This window comes from Sciurus vulgaris, assembly GCF_902686455.1.
Source record: "Sciurus vulgaris genome assembly, chromosome: 3".
In the NCBI taxonomy this organism is placed as follows: Eukaryota; Metazoa; Chordata; class Mammalia; order Rodentia; family Sciuridae; genus Sciurus; species Sciurus vulgaris.
This window is the reverse complement of record NC_136463.1, coordinates 37,845,799-37,870,569: the sequence shown is the minus strand read 5'-3', so window position 1 is coordinate 37,870,569 and position 24,771 is coordinate 37,845,799. Positions and strand designations below refer to the sequence as shown.

Here is a 24,771-nt window from a genome sequence, read left to right as displayed (position 1 = left end):
ATTTGTTTGAAGGACATCTGGACTATTTCCAGTTTTGCTGATTATGAATAATCCTGCTGTGAACACACGTGTACACATCTTTGTGTGAACACATTTTCATTTCTTGAGAAAGATCTAAGAGTAGGACTGCTGAATCAGGATCATCTGGTAAATATATATGGTAAACTTCCTAAGAAAAGACTTCTAAACTTTTTTTTTTTTTTCAAAATGGCTATAATATTTTATATTTCCACCAGCAATATATGAGTATTCCAGGTGCTCTGCATCCTTTTAGCACTTGATGTTGTCAGGTGTGTTTTTTAGCTATTGCTAAAAGGAAAGTAGATGTATCTCACTGTGTTTTTAATTTGTGTCTCCTCAACACTAATGATTATTTTAATGATTATGATTATTTGAAACATCGTTTTATGTGCATATTTGTCATCCTTTTTGACAGTGTATCTGTTCAAGTCTTTTGCCCTTTTTTTTTTTTTTTTTTTTGCGGTGCTTGCAAGGCAAGCACTCTATCAACTGAGCTATCTCCCCAGCCCCCTTGCCCATTTTTTTAAGTGAGTATTTTTATTGTTGAGTTTTGAGAGTTCTTACATATTCTGTTAGATATGTAACTTGAAAATATTCCCTCCCAATCTGTAGCTTGTCTGTTAATTTTGTTAACACATATTTTATAGAGCAAAAGATTATAATCCTAATTTATCACAACCATTAATTTCTTCTTTTACACACTGTGATTTTTATATGGTATCTAAAAACTCTGCTCAACCTAAGGTCATAAATATGCTCTCATGCGTTTTTCAAACCACTTTATACTTTTAGATTGCCTATATTTGTGGGACTCTATTCTGAAGTTTATATTATATTCTACTGATTAATATTTTTAAAGGAATAAACCCACAAAGAAAGGACAAAGAATAAAGAGATGATTGCAACGCAGTTTTGTAACATAAAAAGTCAATTCAAATGTCTAAAATTATAGAAACTGACCAGATCTAGGTGCAGTGGCTTGTGCCTGCAACCCCAGTAACTTGGGATGCTAAGGTAGGACGATCACATATTTGAGCCCAGCTTGGGCACCTTAGCAACACACTTCTCAAAATAAAATATAAAGCCGGGCACAGTAGCACACACTCGTGGATTCAATCCCTGGTACCAAAAATATAAAAATAAAATGTAAAAAGAGCTGGGGATGTAGCTCAGAGGTAGAGCACCCCTGGGTTCAATCCCCAGTACCAACTCCCACCCCCCCAAAAGAAAAAAAATTGACCAGAGAAGTGTTTATGTGGATGACGACCAACCAGAACTGTTATACACTGCTGGTGGGACTGTAGTATGGTAGAACCACTTTGGAAAACAGCTTGGCAGTTAATTTAAAAGTTAAACATGTACTTAACATGGGATCCAACATTCTATTCTTAGTTATCCAATAAATTCAAGTTTATAGCCATAGAAAAATATGCATACAAATCTTTGCAGTAGCTTTATTTGTAACAGCCCAAACTAGAAACAAAACAAACTTGGTTGTATGGCTATAGCCATACAAATGGAAAACTCATCACTGGCCCAATGTGGTGGCACATACCTGTAATCCCAGCAACTCAGAGTCTGAGGCAAGATGATTACAAGTTTGAGGATAGCAAATTTGTAAGACCCAGTCTCAAAATAAAAAAATAAAAAAGGGCTGGGGATGTAGCTCAGGGGTAAAGCACCCTGGGTTCCATCCCAGTACCAAAATACCACTGATAATAAGGGCTAGCTCAGTGGTAGATTGCGTACTTAGCATGTGTCCTGGGTTCAATCCCATACTGCAAAAAAAGAGAGAAAGGAAAAAAAAAAAAAAAACCCTGCAGTGATAGAAAGCAGATTAGTTGGTTGCCTACAGATGGTGAGGAGCAGGAGGGAAAGATTCCAAAGATGCTAAGGAAACTTCTGGAGATGAGGAATAAGTTCATTATCTTGATTGTGGTCATTGTTACATCAGTGTATACAGATGTCAAATTGTATACCAAACTTATGTGCAATTTCGTGTCATTTATCTTCGTGGGGGGGGACACAAAGACCAAGGACAAGAAAAACACTTTCAGGGCACACACTCATGATCTACTTCCTCCAACTAGGCCCCACCTGCTACAGATTCCACCGCCTCCCACTGTCATCAAATTATTAATCCATCAATGAATTAATCCACTGATGAGATCACAGCCCTCATGATCCAATCACAGTCCACAAGTCCCACCTTTGAACATTGCTGCTGGAGACCATGTTTTCAACACATGAGTCTTTAGGGGACCTGTCATATCCAAACCATAACAGATTTAAACAGCAGACCTCTGGAAAGGGGGATACCAAATACAGTTAAGGGCAAAGTCACTATATTAAAAACAAGGGGGAAAAGTCGGGTGTGATGGCTCACGCCTATAATCCCAGCAACTAGGGAGGCTGAGACAGGAGGATCTCGAGTGCAAAGCCAGTCTCAGCAACTCAGTAAGACCATGTCTCTAAATAAAACATAAAAAAGGGCTGGGGATGTGGTTCAGTGGTTAAGGGCCCCTAGGTTCAATCTCCAGTACAAAAAAACAAAACAAAACAAACACTCCAAAAGAGGGAAAAGGACTGGATATAAGTCAGTGGTAGGGTACTTGCCTACCATGTGTGAGGCCTTGAGGATTCTCCTAAAAATGGTCCAGATAGATTACCTGACCATGGAAACCACAGACAAAAAGTACCATCCAAAAATATAAAGCTTCTAATCACCTTTTTGGTTAACATACTCTTAAAAAAAAAAAAGAAAAAATCAACAGAGAGACAGGCACAGTGGCACACTCCTGCTGGTGATTCAGGAGACTGAGGCAGGAGATTGGCAAGTTTAAGGTCAGCCTCTGCAACTTAGCAAAACTGTCTAAAAATAAAATAAAAAGGGCTGGAGATATAGCTCAGTGGGAGAGGGCCTTTAGGTTTAATCCCCAGTACTGTAGAAGGAATTAAAAAAATAACAGAGCAAAGCAACACCACATTTCTAAGGAAAATAATCTTAACATGTTATAGAGGGATTAAAGCAAAAGAAAAAAGCACCTTGAAGGAAAACGAAGTATACAGTAAGATACCTCAGAAAATATATATATATGTTTTTCCTCAAAGAAATAAAATCAAAATATGACAGAAGAAATAAAAAATTCCTCCAGAGAAGGGTTTGAAAGGTGAGGAAATGTCTTAGAAAGTAGGGGAAGGGGTGTTAAAAAACTGAAGAGAGAAAAAGAGAAGAGAATCATAGCAATAGCCTATTCCCAAATGGAAGGCTTTCCAGAAAAAGTGAAAATAGAAAACAATAGGAAGAAAGAAAACAAAACAATTTCAAGAAAAAACTTCCAGAACCAAAAGATGAGTTTCTAATTATCCTGTATGATAAATATGAAAACAGATCTATACCAAGGTGTATCACTGTGAAATTTTAGAATTCTGTTTCCCAAAAATAGACTTCGGTTTCCAAAAAGGGAGAAAAAAACCAAATACCTAGAAAAAAAAAAAATAGTACATCAGGAATCAGAATGGCTTCTGATTTGTCAATAGCAACTTTGGAATCTGAAAGGCAATGGAACATCCTACAGAATTCTGTATACAACCAATCCATCATGATGACATTATTTTCAGATAATCAAAACCTGAAAAAAAAATCACCTCCCACCCACCCATTCTCAGTAAGCAATAAAAGAATATGTATCACTAAAATATGAGTGGCCAACAAAGATCCTCAAATGCAAAAACCACAGAAGTAAGAAGCTAAAGCAAGTCTCAAAACGACAGTGAAGGGAGATCCCAGCATGACAGCTGGTTCCTAAGACAGTGAAGAATTCACATCAGAGTGGGTCAAGAATCTGGAAACACTTCAGGAAGATAAACTTGCAAAATATTTGATGCAACTGTTTTTTTGTTTTTTTGGTTTTTTTTTTTGGGAGACAGGGTCTTACGATTTGCCCGGGTTGGCCTCAAACTTTTTGGTTCAAGTGCCTCTTCTGCCTTAGCTTCCTGATTAGCATGGACTACAGGCACGCCATCATACCTGACTTAAAATGGAAATCTTAAGGGGAGATTTAGACAACTGTAGAAAGTTTGGGCTTGAATTACTATAGTAAATATATATATATATATATATATATATATATATAGTAATATAGTGAAAACTAAACAAAAATGTAGCAATTATTAACTTTAGAGAACAAAATGATGAGCCAGGCACAGTGGTGCATACCTATAATCCCAGTACTCAGAGGCTGGGACAGGAGGATTGCAATTTGAGCCTAGCCTGAGCAATAGAGCAAGACCCTGTCTCAAAATACAAAATAAAATGGGCTGGGGAAGTAGCTCAGTGGTAGAACACTTGCCTACAAGTGCCAAGCCCTAGGTTCTATCCTCAGTCCCATTAAAAAAAAAAAAAAGTACATGGGAAAGGAAAAATAATCACAATACATACACTATATGGTTCAGCTGTGAAAAGTATTTGTGAATACTGATATAACCAAATTGCCAACATAACTATGAAGGGGCAAACTGATAACGTATTCAGAAAGTACATATGACTATAATAGGAACGAGAGCTAAATCTTCATTTTCATATTGGGGAGTCAACAGAAAATGCCTAAAATTGAAAAATCAAAGGGAAACAATTTTAACTAGAAATATAAAGAGAAATTCATGCACTTGAAAAGTACAAGAAAATTATTGAAAATATAATTGCCACTTCAGGAAAGTGGGTTAAGGCAAGGGATGGCACACACAAGCAGCAAACTTGTTTCCGTAACAAGTTTTGTAGAATTATTTGACTCTCTATATTCATGTATGTCTTGGATAAAAATGTGAAGGAAAGGAAAAAGTCCAAAATAAACAGACACCTCATGGAGACAGGAACAACTCCAGGAACTAAAATGACTATAAAATAAAAAGGCTCGAAATAATTAACTTAGTACAGTGGCACACACTTATAATGCCAGCTGCTCTGGAGAGTAAGGCAGGAGGATTCCAAGTTTGAAGAGTCTCAGCAATTTAGTAAGAGTGTGTTTCAAAATTTAAAAAAAGCTGGGGACATAGCTCAGTGGTAGAGTGTTCCTGGGTTCAATCCCTAGTAGCACACACACACAAACACACACACACCCCACCATAATTTTCTCTAAGTATAATTAATTAATTATACAGAAAAGGAACATTCATAAAATTAAAAACATCTCAGAGATTCAAAATATGATTGCAAAAAAGAAAAACTGGAAGGGCTAGGATGAACTCAATGGTAGAACACATGCTCGGCCCCGGGCTCAATTCCCAGCACCTAAAAAAACAAAAACAAACAAACAAAAAAACCTGGAAATCAAACTCAAGATCTTTCGAACACAGACACAGGAAATCACAAAAAGATGAAAAATGTTAAAGAACAGATTTAAAATCTAAGAGAGAGCAGAAGAAAATGAAGGGAAAATAGTTATCAAAGAAATATTAGATGAGGTTTTCCCCAAAACTGAAAGCACTCCAGTCTTCACACTAAAAGGACTAAGTATTCAGCATAATTAATTAAAAATCACTCACATTTAGAAAACCAAGAATAAAGAGAAGATTCCAAACACTCTGTAGAAGAACAAAAACAACTCTCCAACAAAGGAATGAGATTCAGACTAGAAACTACCTTTTCACTGCAAACACTTGGATGGTAGATAATAATAGGGCATGTACTAAAGTGAATAATGGTCCCCCAAGGTTACCTATACACTAATCCCCAGAACCTGTGAATATGGCAAAAAGTATTTTGCAAATATGTTAAGGATCTTGAGATGGAAGATTATCCTGGATTAGCTGGGTAGGCCTAATGTGATCATAAGGGGTCCATGAAGAGAGGGGCAGCCAGCTAATGACAGAGTTCAAATGTTCAAGTCAGAAAAGGAAAGACTGGAGGGATGGGATTCCTAGTTTTGACAAGAGGAAAGGACCATATGCCAAAGAATGCAGGTTGCCTCTGAAAGCTAGAAAAGGCAAGGAAACACTTTTCCTTAGAGCCTCCAAGAGCACAGCCCTGCTAACACCTTGATTTTAGAGCTGCTGGCCTCCAGAACTGTTAAGACAATAAATTTGTGATGTTAGTCACCAAGCTTTTGATAATTCGTTATAGTAGCAATAAGAAAGTAACACAGGGCAATAATTTCAAACTCTAAGTAATTTTCAACCTAGAAATGTATATGTAATCAATCAAATATACTGATGAGGAATGAGAGCCGATCAATTTTTAACCTACAAGAACTCAGGTAACAGTCAGGCAAAGTGGCACATACCTGCAAAGTCAGAAATTCAGGAGGCTGAGGAAGGAGGATCATAAGTTTGAAGTCAGCTTAAGTAATTCAGCAAGACCCTTTCAAAATAAACAACAGACATATAAAAAGGGCCAGGGATATAGTTCAGTGGCAGAATACACCTGGGTTCAATCCCCAGAATCAAAACAAAACAAAACAAACAAAAAACCCACAGCACTCAGATACTCTCCATATATGTTTGGTTGCAAACTGAGAAAGTAACCTGAGATAAAGGAAGACAAGAGACCTGAAAGCAGCAACATCTTCCTAGAAAAGCATGAAAGGAAATCCCAAGAGAACAACCAGCTTAAATGGAAAAATTTGCCAGGAGATGACATGATTTCACATTTGGAAAGAAGACTGAGATAACAAAACTGAACTACAAAAAGGAAAAGAAAATTAGAAAACTTAAGAAAAAGTAATAAATGAACAGTCCAATATGAAGCAAACTGAAACACACCATGCTTTTAAACAACAGTTAGAGAGTAATAAAAAGATCTACCTGAACAAGGAATATAAACTAAACTAGGAATATTTTTTTGAGTGGTCATGACTCTGAATGCAGGAAAGAAAATATCATTTTCCAATTCTTACCTGTTCTGTCATTATACCTTATTTACATAGTAGTAATAGTGTAATGTAGTTTATTGATTTTTAACTCTTTCAGTCAACATTTGAATAAAGCACTGAAGTCCTGGTTACAGTTGCAGGGCAGTATGCAAAAATGCAGGAGAATGACTTTCATATCTTTCATACGACTATCTCATATCTTTCTCCTACCTCCTCCCCCTTCCTCATTCATAATCTATGACCTTAGTTTCTTCATCAAAGAAAATGAAACAACCTAAAGAGAATTTTCAGACTCCTTCCCATCTGTGTCTATTTATGATCTTCCCACCTGTCATATAGTTAAACTGTCCACATTGCTCCCTTCTTGTGCACTTGACCTATCCCTGCTTACCTGCTCAAGGACAATGTTATAGCAGATGTCCTCTTCTGCATCACCAATTTTCCCTCCACTGAATCATTCTTATCAATATACAAACATACTGTTATCTCTCCCATCCTAAAAACAAACAAAACACCTCTTTTTTTTTTTTTTTTTTTTTTTAAACTCCACATCCTCCACCATCTAATGTCCTATTTCTCTGGTCCTCTTGAAAGCAACATATCTTGAAATAGTTGTCTATGTTGTTTCATTTTTTTTTTTCCCCATTTTCTCTTGAACCCATTGCAGTCAAGCCTACATCCCTACCAGTCCACTGAAACTGCTCACAAGGTTACAAGATGACCACCACGTGTTAAACGGTCAATTCTCAATCGCCATCTTAGTTAACCTGTCAGCAGCATTCCCATCTTTCACACCAGAGAATAAATAAATCATAAAAAAGGGCTGGTGATGTAGCTCAGGAGAATGCTTGCCTAGCATGTGCAAGCCCTGAATGAATTTAATCCTCAATATCAAAAAACAACAAAAAAAAAAAAAAGGAAAAAAGAAAGGAAATAGATAGAGACAAGGTCAAATTATCTAAAAGTACATAGGCAAAAGAAAAACAGAATGAATGAGACTAAATGTAAGGAAAGGAGTATTATCTTCCTGAGTGCTTTTGTATTATTTATAATATTCATATGCAGTTTTAATAAAATAATTCATGAATAGATTATAAAACAAAAATAGACTAGCATCTTATACAGTAGTTAGGTTCTGAAGTCTGAGCATAAAACAAAAATCAATTTCTGACAAAATGACTTTGAAAATTCCTTAACTATCCATTAAGTATGTTAGTGTGCTATTTTCCCCTCAAACATTAAAACATAAAGCTATTTCATCAATTAAACACATGATTATATTTAAGGAATATGTCGTACAGACTGCATGCTGTAACATTAAACACTAGATTCATACTCTGTTTAATGAGATGCTCACTAGAAAGGTACCCAGGAACAAAAAATAACTGAGGCAACAAGAGTCTGACTGCCATCTCATGCTTACTCCAGGGCATTCACTCACTGAATAAAATGGCAGGCAAAATTACTAGCACCATAAAAACTGCTTCTCTTTCTCTTTTCCATTTGGCCAGGCACATGTAGTCAAATCTGAGTTAATTAAATGTACATATCAAAAGACTGTAATATACAATGAATGACATGTACAGTTTCACCTAGAACACAGTATAAAGAGTGATCCTACCATGGAAATACCATAAATCATGATTGCTTTCTTATCTAACGTATCACTGTCTTTTGTATTTATGGTGTTAGGAATTGAACCCATGCCTTGTGCATGCTAGGCTAGTGCTCTACCACAGACCAGACCAGTAACGAACGCATCTCTGTTAAAAACTGTTTCTGGTACCAAAGACAACTTTCACTTCTAAGAAACTCAACCCCCAAACAGTAAAATGAATTTTCCAACCAGACTGGTTTCAAGAATTTTCAGCTGCCCTTAGCTTTCATGGCTCTGTGATCACACTAGGGCTCATCTTTTCAAGGTGGGTGGAATCACAATAAGATTCTAACATTCTCCGGTCTGGGGGTGTAGTTCAGTAGTAGACTTCACACTTACCATGCTGGAAGCCCTGGGTTTTGATCCCTGGGATCATGCCAAAAGAAAAAAAACAAAAAACGCCTTCTCCCGGTTCTACTGATATGTTACTTTGGAAAAGCATTTGCTTTGTGATCAGCTTTGTGATCAGCTTTGCTCTCTACATAATATAAATGCTCAATGAACCAGAATGGACAAAGTAGTAGCTCAAGAGGAAACAAAAGTCTTCCCTACAAAGAATTCATTCTCTGATAAACAGACCAAACTGTTTATATTTCAATGCTAACTCAACAGGTATTATGTAAATATCAAACAGAAAGTTATCAAGAAATGATTGCCTTCATTTCCCACACATAGTTTAGGAAAAATAAGAGATCAATAATACCCTGTGGTGGCAGGAGTATAAAAGAACAAATGTTACAGATGAGAATTTAAATTATTACAATTCTTCTAAGGGTCAATTTATTTCAAAAGCCTATGAAGGAGTCGGGGGAGTACAACTCTTTGTCCCAACAGTTACATTCGCAAGGAACATAGATTTGTACAGACCAATGCAGTATCCATGGCTTTTTTTTTTTATCTTTGTGGTGGTGGTGGTGATTGAACCCAGGGCTTCTTGAAGCAAGCTAAGCACATACCCTATCACTGAACTACACTGGGATCCCAGCCCCTACATGAGATTATTCTGCACTCAAAATTTAGCTACTCCAAACTGAGATGCAGCATAAAAAGAGTACACACTCTAGATTTCAAAGACTTAAGATGAAAAAAAAGAATGCTGAATTATTTCATTTACACTTGTATTCTGATTGCATCTTAAAATTATAATTATCATATACTGGGTTAAATAACATTATTAAAATTAATAATTTTAATAAACCTGCTTTCTTCATTTTTTTAATGTGGTTACCTTAACATTTTAAATTACACATATCTTGCATTATATTTATATTGGACAGTGCTACTTTCAAACAAATTATACAAATATGTATGTACAAGGACGTTTATCAAAACATGCTTTATGAAAAAAAACTAGAATAAATCTAAACATCTATCAATACAGATTGGTTAAATAAACTGCAATAAATCTATAAAATGGAACACTCTGTAACCACTGAAAATGCTCATGTATATCCAAGTATACTGATATGAAATGATATATTAATTTGAAAAAATAAGCTCACAAAATAGTTCATATTTATGATTCCATTTTTGTTTTATTTAAAAAGTGCAGGTACTGCACGCCTATAATCCTAGTGACTCCAGAGGCTAAGGCAGGAGAATCAAAGTTCAAGAATCTGAGGTCAGAGGATCACAAGTTCAAAGTCAGCCTCAGCAACTTAGGGAGGCCCTAAGCAAATTCTTTTTTGGGGGGTGGGGGAGGAGGGGTACTAGGGATTGAACCCAGGGGCACTTAACCACTGAGCCACATCCCCACACCTTTTTTACATTTGATTTAGAGACAGGGTCTCACTGAGTCACTTAGGGTCTCACTAAATTGCTGAGGCTGGCTTTGAACTCACAATCCTCCTGCCTCAGACTCTCAAACTGCTGGGTTTACAGGTGGGCACAGCGAGCCTGGCCAGTAGAGCTACTTTTAAAAATAAAGCCTTGAGGTGTGACTCAGTGGTAGAGAGTATGCTTAGCCTATAGAAGGCCCTGAGTTGGATCCCTAGCATCTCAAGAAAAAGGCAAACAAGTTTAAAATAAATTAATTCTTTAAAAAATGATAGTCATCAGCTGAAACAAAAAGCTCACTCTTATACTATGTGGTTAGGTGAAGCCTGCAGTAATAAGGATCTTTACACCTATATAATGCTTGGAAAAGGTTGCAAAGCACCTACCTTCATCCCAAGCAATACTTACACCCATCCCAAATAACAGAACTGCAGGGTTCCATAGATCACTATGAGAACTGTGCTATGAAGCCATAAAGTTTTAACTGTGAGAACTCTGAAATAGGACTTCAAGGATTTGCCACCTAAGGCAACTATAATTAAAAAGGGGGAGACAGAGTTCACTGACAACATTGGTTGCTTACAGGATAGGAAACTGAAAGGTAGGGATACAAGGCAGAGATTATTTCTGTATAATAATTAGTATCTTTTGAACTTTGAAGCACATGAATATACTGCCTACTTTAAAATATAAATAAAATTGAGCCAGGTGTAGTGGCACATGCCTATAATCCCAGCAACTCAGGAGGCTAAGGTAGGACTACAAGTTTGAGGTCAGCCTCCACAACTTAGCAAGACCTTCAGTAACTTAGCAAGACCCTGTCTCCAAAAACAAAAGCACCTGGGGACATAGCTCAGTGCTAAAGCACCTCTGAGTTGAATTCTCAATACCAAATTAATTAATTAATTAATTAAAATTTAAAAGCTAAAATAGAAATATTATCTAATAAAGCTCCATGACTTTATTAGATAATATTTCTATTATCTAATGTGCCACCACGACTGCTGGGCATGGTGGCACATATCTATAATTCCAGCAACACAGGAGGCTGAGGCAGGCAAGTTCAAGGCCAGTCTCAGCAACTTAGTGAGACCCTTTCTCCAAGATAAAAGAAATTTTAAAAAAGAAAAAAAATCAAAAATTACCCCTGTCTTACTCAAAATTTAAAACATCATTCTTTAAGGTGTCTATTCCATGTTGAGGTCAAATTAGCATTAAAAATGTTAGTCTATTCAAGTCAAAGTAACTTAAGTCTAAGGAATGGGCCACAGGAGATGAGGGGGTCAATCTGAATTAGAGGTAGAAAGATGAGGGGGAGCAAAGAAAATATACTTTATTAATGGTAGGATCTGTTTTTAAACTCTCAGGCAAGTAAAAAATTTTAACACTTCCTCTGCATTTATGTTACATTATACTGTGTTCTTGGATGTTTTGCTTACGGGAAATATCAAAATGTCAACCATTGTTTCCACTAAAGGTCTTTAATGATATTGCATTTTAGACCTGTAATGAAACATGGTGCTCACTGCAGTTTGTAATGCATCTCATTAAATACATTAATAACATGCAATTCACTAAAAGGTCAACTTATTATGGTGAAAGTTTAGCTTTTCTTTAATCACTTCATTTAAAGTTATAGAGCAAACTCTGAAAAAGACAGTAGAGCGTGCCTGTTACAGAAATGCTCTCATTTCTCCCACCCACCCAAATCAGTCATGCTTATTACAAAATTACTGAGCTGGGTGTGGTGGCATATGCCTGTAATCCCAGCAGCTCAGGAGGATGCGGCAGGAGAATCTGGAGTTCAAAGTCAGCCTCAGCAATTTAGCAAGGCTTTAAGCAACTTAGTGAGACCCTGTCTCTAAATGAAATATAACAAAGGACTAGGGATATGGCTCAGTGGATAAGAGTGTGCACAAAGCCCTAAGTTTAATCCCCAGTACCCCCCCCCCCAAAAAAAAATTTACTACTATTTTTTTGTTTGTTCTTTACAGTACTGGATTGAACCTAGGGCCTCATGCAAGGTATGCATGCTAAGCAACAGTGCTCTACCACTAAACTATATCTCCAGACTATTAACGTTTCTATGTGGGATAATGGTTTCAAGATTTTTTTTTTTTTTTTTTTAATCCTTGAGTTTTAGACATATATGCTGAAAGATTTACTGGTAAAACCAGAGGTTATCTGTCATTTGCTCCAAACAATCCGGAAAGAAGGGAAACTAGTATAAGGACTAATAAAATAAAATTGGCTATGAGTTAATTGTATAAGTAGTGATGGTATACAGGGGTTCACTGTACTATTATTTCTATTTTTAAATGAATTTGATATAGTCCATCGTTTAAATAATTCATGCAGAGATTTCCATAGTAATATGCCTTCTTCATTACATATCATTGCCATCAACAGAAAAGGTCCACCTCCTAATAGTATAGAATCTGTTAAAAGAAGGAGGGGAAAAGCTAACCTCACTGGAGAAGTACTTTTGTGCATAGAATATCCTTTAATCTTGTTAAGGTTATTGCATGACTTCTACTTTTACATCCATTAATTGAACCCAGTGGTGTTCTACCACTGAACTACACCCACAATTCCCTTTTTTTAAAAAAAAATTTTTTTTGGTACCAGGGGTTGAACCCAGGGGTGCTTAACTACTGAGCCACATCCCCAGTCCTTTTTATGTTTTATTTAGAGACAGGGTCTCACTGAGTTGCTTAGGGCCTTGCTAAGTTGCTTAGGCTGGCTTTGAACTCATGATTCTCCTGCCTCAGCCTCCCAAGCAGCAGGTGTGTGCCACCATTCCCAGCCCCCTTTTTCATTTTTGAGACAGTGCCTAAGTTGCCAAGGCCAGCCTCTAACTTGGGATTCTCCTGCCTCAGCCTCCCAAGTAACTGAGATCATAGGCATGTACTACTAGATCCATCTTTTAAAAAATGTCTTTGAAATCACTTCATGGTTCAAGAGCTCTAATTACCAACATGTAACTCCAAGATAACTAGGGACTAAGTGCATGTGTTGGGGAAGTAGAAAGAAGGAAATACATGTTTAGCTTCTGAAAAGTAAAGTTTTAGGTGCTCAAGGTACAACGACTTGGAATTCAGGAGTTTACTGTGCTAGAATATAGCTGGAAGTTTGCTGTTTTAGAAGTTATAGTTAGGGACATAAGAGTAAATGGCAGTGCAAGGAGAACATATATTAAGAAAACACAACCTAAGGACAGGACTCTAAATGCAATAAAGTTACACTGAGAGGGTAAAAGAAGAACATGAGAAGATGTCACAAAGACAGGAGACCCAAATAGCACATGCAGTGTCACCAAAGCCAAAAAGAAATATTTCAAGGTAAGGTGAGTGCCTCAGGAGGGAAGGAATGCAGTCTGACAATAAGAAAAATTTTAGCCACCTCTTCATGGTGTTATGAGAGGTCAAAGCCAAATTATAAATACAAATTATAACACTGCCTACCTTCCAGAACAAACAGCTAATTTAAATCATGTAGAGAATCTGAATACTAATAAAAAGTTTAAAAACCACTGAAGACAGTGGAGATGATGGTTAGTTACACTGATGACAATAATTCGCATGGTTGAACATTGCCAAATACCTTTTAGCAGAAAAAGATATCACTAATACATAACATTAATGGCATGATGTGTGCCAGACACTGTGCTAATGTTTTATATTGATTGTCCTTTAATCCTCACAACCATATTATTCCTATTTTACCATGAAGTAACTTGTCCAAGGTCACAGAGCTAATCCATTGCTGAGATGAAATTTAAACCCAGGTAGTCTACCCTGTAAGACCAAGCAAATTGAAGAGATTTAAAGATAGTAAGTTTCAGTGTTTGTTCTGGAGCCGGTATAAATTTAGCTTATATTCCATACCAGCTAGCTATCTAACATGGTATAAACTAGCCATCCAGAATAATGTAGCCAAGAAAATGTTCACAGAAATTCTAGGTATTATAGAGCTCCCCATCCTCTCCAAATGTGACACCAAGCATTCTTTTCTTCTTCCTCTACCACAAGCCACCCTGTCAAACTAATAGACATTTGTCAGATTAACCAAGTTCACCAATGAGGCAAAAAGGCAACTGGTTACATACAAAAAAAGACAGACTAAAATGATCAGAAATATTATACAACAAAATTTAAATGATCAATGGCTAAAGGAACTAAATTGTATTCAATCCAAAAATAAGAATGTGTCTGTTATGCCTGATGCTAATCCTTAAAATATCTATATTTTAAGATGAATTTTTTTAAAAAGGAAAAAAAAAAACTCAAATAAGAATAATAGTGAATGACAAAATGGAAAAGGCCTTATAAAAATTTAAGACATTAAATCCAGAGCAGTTTACATCTCATTCACAGGCATTCCAGAAATTAGGGTACTAGGGCATTAAAAATAGCAGAGAATGCTCCAAAAATCTCAAAAAATGTAAAACCTTCAGGATATCATCTCTTTTGAGAAAGAAGGAAAAGAAAGCTGGGGCAGGGGGTAAAAAAGACCCACCCTCACAGTAGATACAGGAGAGTTTTGGAAGGACTGCCCAGGCTTTTCATAAAGGAAACAAACTTCAAGTATGGCAGGACACAAAAACTAACAACTGGACCCTAAGAAGTCATTCCAAATTAAACCAGATATTCTCCTATATACTAAACAATCACAAAATACCCTATCCTAGAAATCCTATACATGTACTTTAAATGGCTTAAGGAGGTTGCACATAGAGGCAGATGCCAAATTAGATATCCTCCCAAGGTCCCTTGCAACTCTTAACTCTGTAATTTTTTTAAAAAATTTTTGAGACAAGGTCTTGCCATGTGGCTACCCTGGCCTCAAGGTATCCTCTTGCCTCTGCCTCCCAGGTAGCTGGGACTATTGGAGTGTGTCAGCAGACCTGGACTTAGTTTTAAAGAGCAAATGAAAATACTAAGTCTAAGCATGCAAATACAAAATAAGATGCCAACCACAGAGCACTCACCCCAAATCTCCCTGTGCCCAGTCCTTCAGTGCCACTGGGCACACAGGAGGCAGTGTGGAAGACTCCTAGATCATGAGGCAGAAAAGCTGGAGTTTTGTCTCTGCCATTCATGAACAAGTTCTGTAACTTTGGGCAATTCATTTTCTCTGGGACTCAGTTCTCTCATCTATAAAATGAAGGAATTTGGAATCAAATAATCTCTAAATTTCTTTTCTCCCTAGAATTCTTTGACTTTATAGCTCAGCAATTTTCTTCCAAAACTTATTTCTCCCCCAAAGGAAGATCTAAGATCACCTTAGCATGGTATTCTAAAAACCTCCCAAAGGAAGGCATCTTTTAAATACATGATACAAACCACTTAAATGAACTGAGTTTAATCACTCATCCTCTGCCTTTTGTTCTATACCAGTGGGTTCGCTAAGCATTAAAGAAGTAACTAAAAGCCAGCAAGGAGACTGAGGCAGGAGGATCACAAGTTCATTGCCAGCCCAGGCAACATAGTGAGACTATGTCTCAAAATAAAAAATAATAAAAAGGGCTGGGGATGTAACTAAGTGGTAGAGTGCCCCTGAATTCAATTCTATCTAGTACCCATCCCCAAATAAAAGAAGAAACTGAGAATGGGAGGCAAGAGCAGGCAAGAAGAAAGTAGAACAGACAAGGGTAAAGCACCCAATCCATTTCAATCAACAGTGTCATTTAATAAATGGATTATATTACTTTTTAGAAGAGGAGCAGAAACCACTGTTCTATGCCATAATATCATTAAAATAAAATATCCTCTTCTTCCTTTATATCAATCGCAATATATCCCAATGTACCTCAGTGGTTCTAAGTATCCCAATATGGGATAAGCAATCTTACTATTTTTTAAGGCGCTGGCAAATTCTGGGCCACCTTTGTCCTTGAAAACAGGAAAAACATCTGGTTGAGGCAGCTGATTGGTTGTCAACAGAGCTTTTTGTAGTTTGATCCTTCCTTCCAAGAGTTGGTCCCACAGTGCTAAGAAAAAAAGAGAAGAGGACCCCACCCGAGTTACAAAATCTTCTGGGATAGGGATAGCGGAAGGAAAGGAAATCATGCCAGTCTCTAAGCAACACAGCTTTATCAGTTTCATGCCATGGAAATATTCTTTATTCTAGGAAATAAATTCCCTATCTTGGAAGCAAATATTTGCTCTAAGAAAGGGAAATGTAAAGCCCAAGGAAAGGAGAAAACACTCTCCTCTTCAATCTTCCATAGTTGCCACAAGTACTAGAGCAGAACCAGCTAAGCAGCTCAGTGCAGAAACGGCTGGCTAAGCATGGAGGAACAGGGCTTTAGGCCTTTGGGTAAGTGAGGCATGTCACAAACTAATTGGAAGAACACCAAAGAGACAGACCAGCCAAAATCAAACAACAAAAAAAAGTAGCCAGAATGCAAATACTTTGAAAAACAAGTAACCAACAAAACCACATACAAACCTATCTGATTTTTCACAGCTCTTCCTTTCTCCACTTCCTCAGAAACCTTGATGCTGGAGAAGGTCATCACCACACCATCACCTTCACTGCTCTTGTCTCCAGCCCTGTCTTCCTCACTCTCATCCTCCCTGTCTTCCTCAAGGTCCCCTGCTTCCATGCCACTCTCCTCTTCATCTTCCTCCTCCTCACTGCTCCCAAGGTCATCCATCCCCTTGGCAAATTTCTCAAAGTCACGAATGCTCTGGAAACTGAAGCCTGGTGTTTTTGCAGAGTGGCTTTTGCTTTTCTTCCTCCCTGCCAGACTGTTCTCCCCATCGTCCTCAGCGTCCTGTTCCTCAGCAGCACTCATGTCATCCTCATCAGATTCCTCAAGATCCAGTCCCTCTGAATCTCCATCTCCAGACCCTTCCTCATCAGGTATTTCATCATCTGAACCAGAAGAGAGGGGGGAAAAAAAATGGGTGTTACCTGGAGAAAAACAACAGGCCACATCTTTCATTTCAACTTAAGAACTTAGCATCTATTAGGGGAAAAATTTTGTTATTGTACACAATTCAACAAATATTTATTACTACATCTAAAATGCTATGGTAAACAAAAGTAAACAGAACATGGATCTAACTCTAAGGTGAGATTCTACAAGGAAGAATTGAAAGTGCTTTGACAAAACTTCAACAACCCAAAGGAGAGACAAATATTAACTCTGGGGCAAGTGAATTTAAGAATATAAGGAAGCTGGGTGTGATCACATATGCCTATAATTCCAGCTACTTAAGACGCTGAGGCAGGAGAACCACAAGTTCAAGAACAGACTGGGCAATTTAGTAAGACTCTGTCTCAAAATAAAATAAAATATAACCTTCTTCAATAAAATAAAGATTTTATGAAAACATGATGGGTCTTAAGTACTTCTTTAAAGAGATATACAAGCTGGGTGCAGTGGCACATGCCTGTAATCCCAGTGGCTCAGGAGGCTGAAGTAGGAGGATTGTGAGTTCAAGGTTAGCCTCAGCAACTTAGAAAAGCCCTAAGCAACTCAGTGAAACCCTGTCTCTAAATAAAATATTAAAAAGGGCTGGAAATGTGGCTCAGTGGTTAAGTGCTCCTGGGTTCAATCCCTAGTACCAAAAAAATAAAATAAAAGATATGGTGGCGCATGTAATCACAGTAACTCAGCAGGCTGACGCATAAGGATCACCAAATTTGAGGCCAGACTCAGCAACTTAGCAAGATTCTGTCTCAAAACTTAAAAAAAGGGTTAAGCACCCCTAGGTTCAATCCCTGGTACAAAAAAGTAAAAAAAAAAAAAAAAAAAAAAAAAAACACACACACACACAGGCTGCGGATGTAGCTCAGTGACAGAGTACATGCCTAACATGTGCAAGGTCCTGAGTTCAATTCCCAGCACTGCAAGAAATGTACATATAAATACAAAAACTAAGTGCAAAACCATCAAATAATCCTTTAAATTCTTTAAAGGTATACCATTTTTCAGACTCAAAACATTCAGTTGTTAAGAATGTAGAACTTGGGCTCAGCTACTCAGGTGGGGAGGCAAGAGGATCACAAGTTCAAAGCCATCCTGGTCAACTAAGCAAGACTCTGCCTCAAAACAAAAAAGGAGTGCTTGCCTTGCAAGCACAAGGCCCTGGGTTCAATCCCCAGCACCGCAAAAAAAAAAAAAAGAATGGAAAATAAAAAAGGGCTGGGGATATAACTCAGTAGTAGAGCACCCTTGGGTTCAATCCCTAGTACCACAAAAAATTTAAAAAGGTTATAGAACTTAGAATCAGACTGTCTTATTTGAATCCTGGCTCTTCCACTTAATAACTGTATGACACTGAAAAAGTTATTTAACCAACTGGCCCCTCACTTTCCTTGTCTGTAAAATGGGGATTAAAAAATAGCAACTTCTTGAGCTACTGGGAGTATTAAATAAAAAGATACAGGTGATAATAATGGTGACAATAGTTTTTGAAGATATACTGTGTTCCAGGCTCTCAGGTCCACAGTGGCTGACACATGGTAAAAGTTCTATAAACATATTTGTCTCATGACTGGTCCCTTTATCAGTCTCTGGACAAAGAATATGAAATGAGCCTATCAGAAGCTCCAAGAATTACATCAAGGATTAAATCATAGATATCTTAACTCAAATGACAGTTCTTTTTATACTGTCTGAGGATTCTCAACATGGCACCACTGAAAAGGAAAAAAAATGGTATCCTAAATAATCACCGTATCCAGTCCCTTCTTCCACCATGAGCAACTTATAATTCTTTAAAGCTGTAAGTTCATATCCTCCCAACATTTTCGCAGGGAAGAGGAAAGCATATTCTTACAAGGGCAAAAGATGAATTTCACAAATAACTGATACTATATAGTAGTCAATTTAAGACCTGAAAAACTGAAGGAAGAGGGTCACAACTGAGCCAAGTATGCTCATTAGATACCATGTTTCTTTGACACATAATCCTTTCCAATATGCATCACCTTTTCTTTCACACCATTTTAGGGTGAACCATTAATATGAACCTGAGTATAGCAACTTGATCACTCTGGGTTTTAGATTCCTGATGAAGTGAAATGAAGTAACTTCTAGTTCCCTTCCAAATACCAAGTTAATGGTCTCTTGTAAGATAATAGGTAGGGGCACAAACATATGCAGAACATAAAAAAAAAAAAGATTTACCCTGAAAAATTAGGGAAGAAAGAGCTTCATGCAAATAATCTACTCACCCGATGAACCTGATAGAGTCTGCTCCCAATGGTCTTCCTTCCAAGCTTTCCTAGAGGTCGTCTTGCCAGAATATCTTTTGTCTGTGTCCAAAAGGGAGGTTGATGCCAGTTTTCTAATGCTACCCACTGCCAGGAAATCACCTTCTCCATCTTCCCCTTCATCAAACCTGTCAATCACTCTGGCAGCAGTGGCTGAGCAGGAGAGGGAAAAGTAATCAGAGTCTCAGGTTAGGAAGAACATTAACAGGAACTCTGTTAAACTCTTTGAATTCATGCTTGAATATCCTCTACAAAATCCCAACCAAGTTCCAGGAATAGGGAGCGCATTACTTCTCCAGGTGGATCACTGTCTTATTGATGTTTCTAAACAGAAAGCTGACTCCTTATATCTAATAGTAAATACATATCTATATTTATATTTACTATCTTGGGTCCTATAAAATTAGTCTAATTCCTCTTGCATGTGCTACAGTGGCTCCAATATCTTAAATCAGTCATCAAGTTTTATCTTCACTCCATCCCATCTCTCAGGGAGTTTTTCTCTCCCTATCCTAACCCTGCAGCTCTGGGTTCCTTCAACTGATATTCCTAAGGCACGGTTCAGCACTCACATTTATCCCTCATTATTATCTCTTCCTCACACTTCTCTGACCCAAGTCTAAAGTAGGATTATTCCCAGCTAGACCCTGAACATCCCAGCTTACAGAACAGTGATATGTTGTCAACCCCTGAGCGAGCATCTTGAGACCTAAAGAGGCTTAAACAGAACCAGGGAATACTACTTTTTCCTTCCTTCTCCAAGCAAGTTTTTAGAGGTAACCAGAGTTCAGACAACAAAAACTGATGAGACTTCTTCCTTCCACCAAAGGTCAAAGCCAATAAGGCATCCTGAAAGATAATTTCCAACCTGCCACGGGCCGGCTACCACACTTTGGCTCCCTCCAACAGCCCTCGACCAACTTTATCCAGCTCTTCGTGGGAGTGCTGGGTATGAGTCCGGAATCACCCACCCACTGGGGCATCAAATTCACAGTGCGGGTCAAAAGAAGCCGAAGTCCTCCTTCCGTGCTCGGGGGCAACCCTAACGGGAGGCAATTTTTCTCTAAAAGAGTAGGAAAGGCGGCGAGGCACGGCTACAAACCCCTCATACACCACCCCGACCACCGCTAGACAGAGCCCACAGCCCGACACGTGGCCCGCCTGTCAGGCCTCACCCTCCTCCGGGTCGGCCTCAGGATCCGCCTCTCGCGGTCGCGGATTCAACAACTGTTCCAGTTGCAGGGCCAGGGACTGCGTCCCCGCCATTGTCACCAGGTCCGGGGACGCGCTGTGCACGTGAAAGTGAGGCCCAAGCCCCTGCTCAAAAGCTCTCTCCCAAGCCAGAAGCTCTCGCGCAGACACTTCGCCGCAACACTCAGGGACCCCGCGGAGCCAGGCGCTCAGCTCCAGACCGGCAACTTCCGGGAGGCGCGCGCGGGAGGGGGTGGGGCCTGCCGTGTCACTACGGGCGTTGCTAGGATGAAGGCGGAAGCGCGCGGAAAGCAGAAGGGATTGTGGCCCTTCGAACGCGTGTGCGCGTGCGCGTGCGTCGAGGTGGCGTGTTGAGAAGCGCGGGAGCGCGCGATGGCACGTGACCGCCTCTGGCTCTGAGCTGTGATTGCGTTGCGCGCAGCCCTTGTGCCCTTGCACAAAATACGCCTCAAGCTTTGTGTGAGGTTCGTTTAGGAATAAAGCGTAGTGTAACCGTGGCCCACGGTGGCTGCTTTGGGAAGAAGGAAACAGTAAAGGGTAAGCTTCTCGAACCTCCGGTGCATACTCAGACACGCATACACTGCGACCCAAAACAGATTTGACTTTTCATAATTTAGAGGAATCTGAGTCCGGGAACACGCCTCCCGCCCCTAGGTGGCTGGGATATGGGAATCCTACGTCAGGGATGTACATGTGTAAGTGGAGGCAAACTACTGGGATCTTTATTAATAGGAATAATAAGTAATTACTGTGTGCACAAATAGAGATTGTTTCTGTAGCTTTCCAAGCAGCCTTGCCTGAGCAAGGAAAAGGAGTGAATTGGGGATTATTCTAGTGTACACTCGGTATTTGATGTCTTTGCTACTTAGAGAGATAAAGGAATATTCAGACACCTGAAACTGATGCACAGATGCAAAACATTTAAAAACTCTGGTCCACTTTTGGAGGGGAAGACTCAAAATATAAAGATTTAATAGAATAGGTACAATTGCACCCAGACACATGGATAGATACAATCCCTTTACAATGTCTTCTCTTCACTGAGTTTTCCTTGACTGCCCACTGTGTGGCAGGCACTGCTAGATGAGATACAAGATGAGTAAGTTAGCTTCTGTACCACAGTGATCAGCCTAGGGGGACAGACAAACATGTAAACATAAACTTCCATAAAAAATGATAAGTCTGACTACAAAGTGGTCTATCCTTCCAGTATCTGTAGGAGGTCACTTGTAAAGACCTAGAACCGGCTAAATAGAAAAACTGCCTCAAAAGGATCCAGAAAAAAGACATTAGTGATACATTAAGAAGGGGCAATGCCCCTTATTGAGTACTGTTCAGGTCATTTGGATCCCACAGCTGAACAACCTGAGCAACTCAACTCCACAATGCCTTCTGTGTCAGAACCCATAGGAAGAGAGGGTCCCTGACTTTCAATCTTCATATGCCCTCAGAGTCAAGCAATGAGAGGACACTGCTTTAGTCCCTCCGCATGTCCCTGTCCTAGGTGGCTCTTCAATGAAGTCAACCATGACTGCAAAGAGGAAGGAGAACCTGTCCTAGAGTAAACCCCTCAGATATGGAAGGGAAAGAAGGCCAAGCTCTGCAGAGGACTCAGGTGAAGAAAACCTCTTTTTACTATCTGTGAGAAAACTCAGGCTATGAGTAAAAGTTTTGTTTTTAAATGTATCCTGTATAATTGCAGTCTTGTACCTCCATCTGGGCCTCAGAGCAAAAATATACTCTTCAGTTCTCCACAAGGTGCTATTATCCTGGGCTTCAAAAATGTTTCTCCTATCCTACGTTTGGGAAACAAACTCCCCCAATCCTGTTCCCTTTCTATTTGAGGCACTAATAGTGTGTAGAAATCTGGTCTTCCAGATGGGGAGCAAGGAAAAAAGGGAGAGGGACGTGAGGCAGAGCAAAAACCTCCTCTAAATATAATGCAAATAGGACACTGGTAGCCCATATGGGGCTGTGCTGGGCAAACACTCAGCAGAAAATGCCCAAGACCTGCTTAACTACTCTCCCTCCTCTGTCCTGATCTGTATTGTCTTAGGAAGACTTCTTAGGAAAGAATTAAGAGCACTCCTGTCATGAACCTTCCCAAAATGCTCCCCCTGCTTGTCCTTACCCCATACTGAGGGTAAGAAATTAGAAGAAAGAATTCTAGGACTTCAGATACAACTGAAAGAAGACACGGATTTAGAAGAGGAACCTCTCAAATGCTCCATCTGGGGGGTCCCTCCCTGATTGCATTTTAGTTTCTTGAGATGAAGGGAAAGGACTGCCATATCAAGATGGGTGGGGTGGAGATAGAGGGTGGACTACAGGAGGGAGTTTTTCAGACTATACCTCCCTAGAAGAAATTTCCTCCTCTGAGTGCTCTAGAAATGAGAGCAGATGAGGTGAGCAGAGAGATGAAAATAAAAGAGAGCATTCTTCCAAAAGAACAGTCTGTCCTGAGGAGAGAAGGCAGGAGGTTCTCCTGGTTCACAATCCCTCTGATAACTAAGAGTTAGCTGCAAAGTGGCAGGCAGATGTAAGGAGCACCAGAGGGTGGGCAGAGGTGACATTAGACATCCCCCCCCCAACAATTGTCCAAGAAGAATGACTATTCGCACTTGACCAGAAGTTTTAAGTTTAGGGAAACCAGGTCCCAATCTGTCTCTCTTCTCAGACTCCATCAAACCCCAGGTCCCAGACTCGTGGCGATGCTTGTCCAGGTTTTCCGAATAGTCTTTCCCCACCTTGTCCCGCACCAAAGCTGTCGCCCAGCTTTGGCTAGTCAGCCGGTAGAAGTTGGATGGGTGAGTTTCAAAAGCTCCTTCGCCCAGCGCGGATGGCAGCTTCCCGCCGCTGGAACCCTGAGGGCAGATGGCAGGAGGCGTAGAGGTGGCGACCTTAAGATGGCCGCAGGGAGAAACCAGGTTGCCAAGCTGGGCCTGAGAGGAGGCTGACCTCCCGGGCAAGAGGGGACCGCAGTGCTGCTTCTCTTCCGCTGGCGCGTCTCTCCCGGGAGCTCCGCGTGGGAACAGTGCAGCGCTTTCCTTCACTTCAGGGCAAGAAGTGGGCAGCGCGGCGTTGATGAGAAGGGGATTAGCCCCTGCCATTTCTCGAACTTTTCTTCCAGGACCTTCGGCATCAAATTAGACTGCTAAGCATTGCCACCTGTTCGGGTACTCGCCAGGTATCACAATACCTAGCGGAGAGGAAAGACTGCGCGACTGCCACGGAGTTAGAATTGAATCCACGCCGCGTACCCAACTCTGAAACGCTCCTTATCAAATACCCGGATACCACAATAAAGCTGCTAAATAATTCAGCAGCCTTGATAGGAAAATGCGGCCTCCCGATGAGCATACGTTCAGTTAAATGAATGTCTTTAAGGGGGCGGGGATAGAGGTGGTGGCTGTAATGAATAAGTTAGCTATGATTTAATGTATATAAATGCGAAAAAGGCAAAAACAAGCCGATTCAGTGATCGCATATAAAGCAGATGAAGAAAATGTGGTGTATGCAGAGGATAGGAATTTGAAAAGTCTCCCTTGTATTTCATATATTTTTTTTTAATTTCTGAAAGAACACTGCCAGATTCCTCCCTGATAGTGCCCCCTCTAGCATTTGATAAGCCATCATAGAGATGCAGTGAAATATTGCTTATTTTAAAGGCTTCTCTGCAGGAAAGGTAAACTTGGCTGTGTCTTAACAAAATATGAAAACAGTACTGGGAATTATATACTATTTAATGTAAAAACTTTGATTTTTAAAAAACAAGCAAATAAATAATCCAAACTGAAATCTGGTGATATGGAAAGGAAATTCTGGACCTCTAATAGCCTCTGATATTAAAACACATACATAGACCCAAGCACAAGTATTTCATAATGGATAAAATATTCAAATTCCTTCCATTTCTAATGAAGGTTTGGAAGGAATTGAACTACTTTTCAGAATCTACTGGCAATTCCCAGTTGAAATTTGATTTTTCTATTAGTTATTATTCTT

General features: G+C 39.3%; 1 protein-coding gene across 1 annotated transcript in view; it reads right to left on the bottom strand.

The window, feature by feature from the left end:
• Nucleotides 1–20,996, bottom strand: part of AATF (apoptosis antagonizing transcription factor) — a 110,273-nt gene extending 89,277 nt beyond the window's left edge. The window contains exons 1-4 of the mRNA XM_079131514.1: nucleotides 20,730–20,996; nucleotides 19,516–19,707; nucleotides 16,777–17,205; nucleotides 16,178–16,315 (exon numbers count right to left, since the gene is read on the bottom strand). Coding sequence (XP_078987640.1) covers nucleotides 16,178–16,315; nucleotides 16,777–17,205; nucleotides 19,516–19,707; nucleotides 20,730–20,820 — 850 coding nt within the window. The 5' untranslated portion in view covers nucleotides 20,821–20,996. The remainder of the gene's footprint in view (nucleotides 1–16,177; nucleotides 16,316–16,776; nucleotides 17,206–19,515; nucleotides 19,708–20,729) is intronic.
• Nucleotides 20,997–24,771: the final 3,775 nt, after the last annotated feature.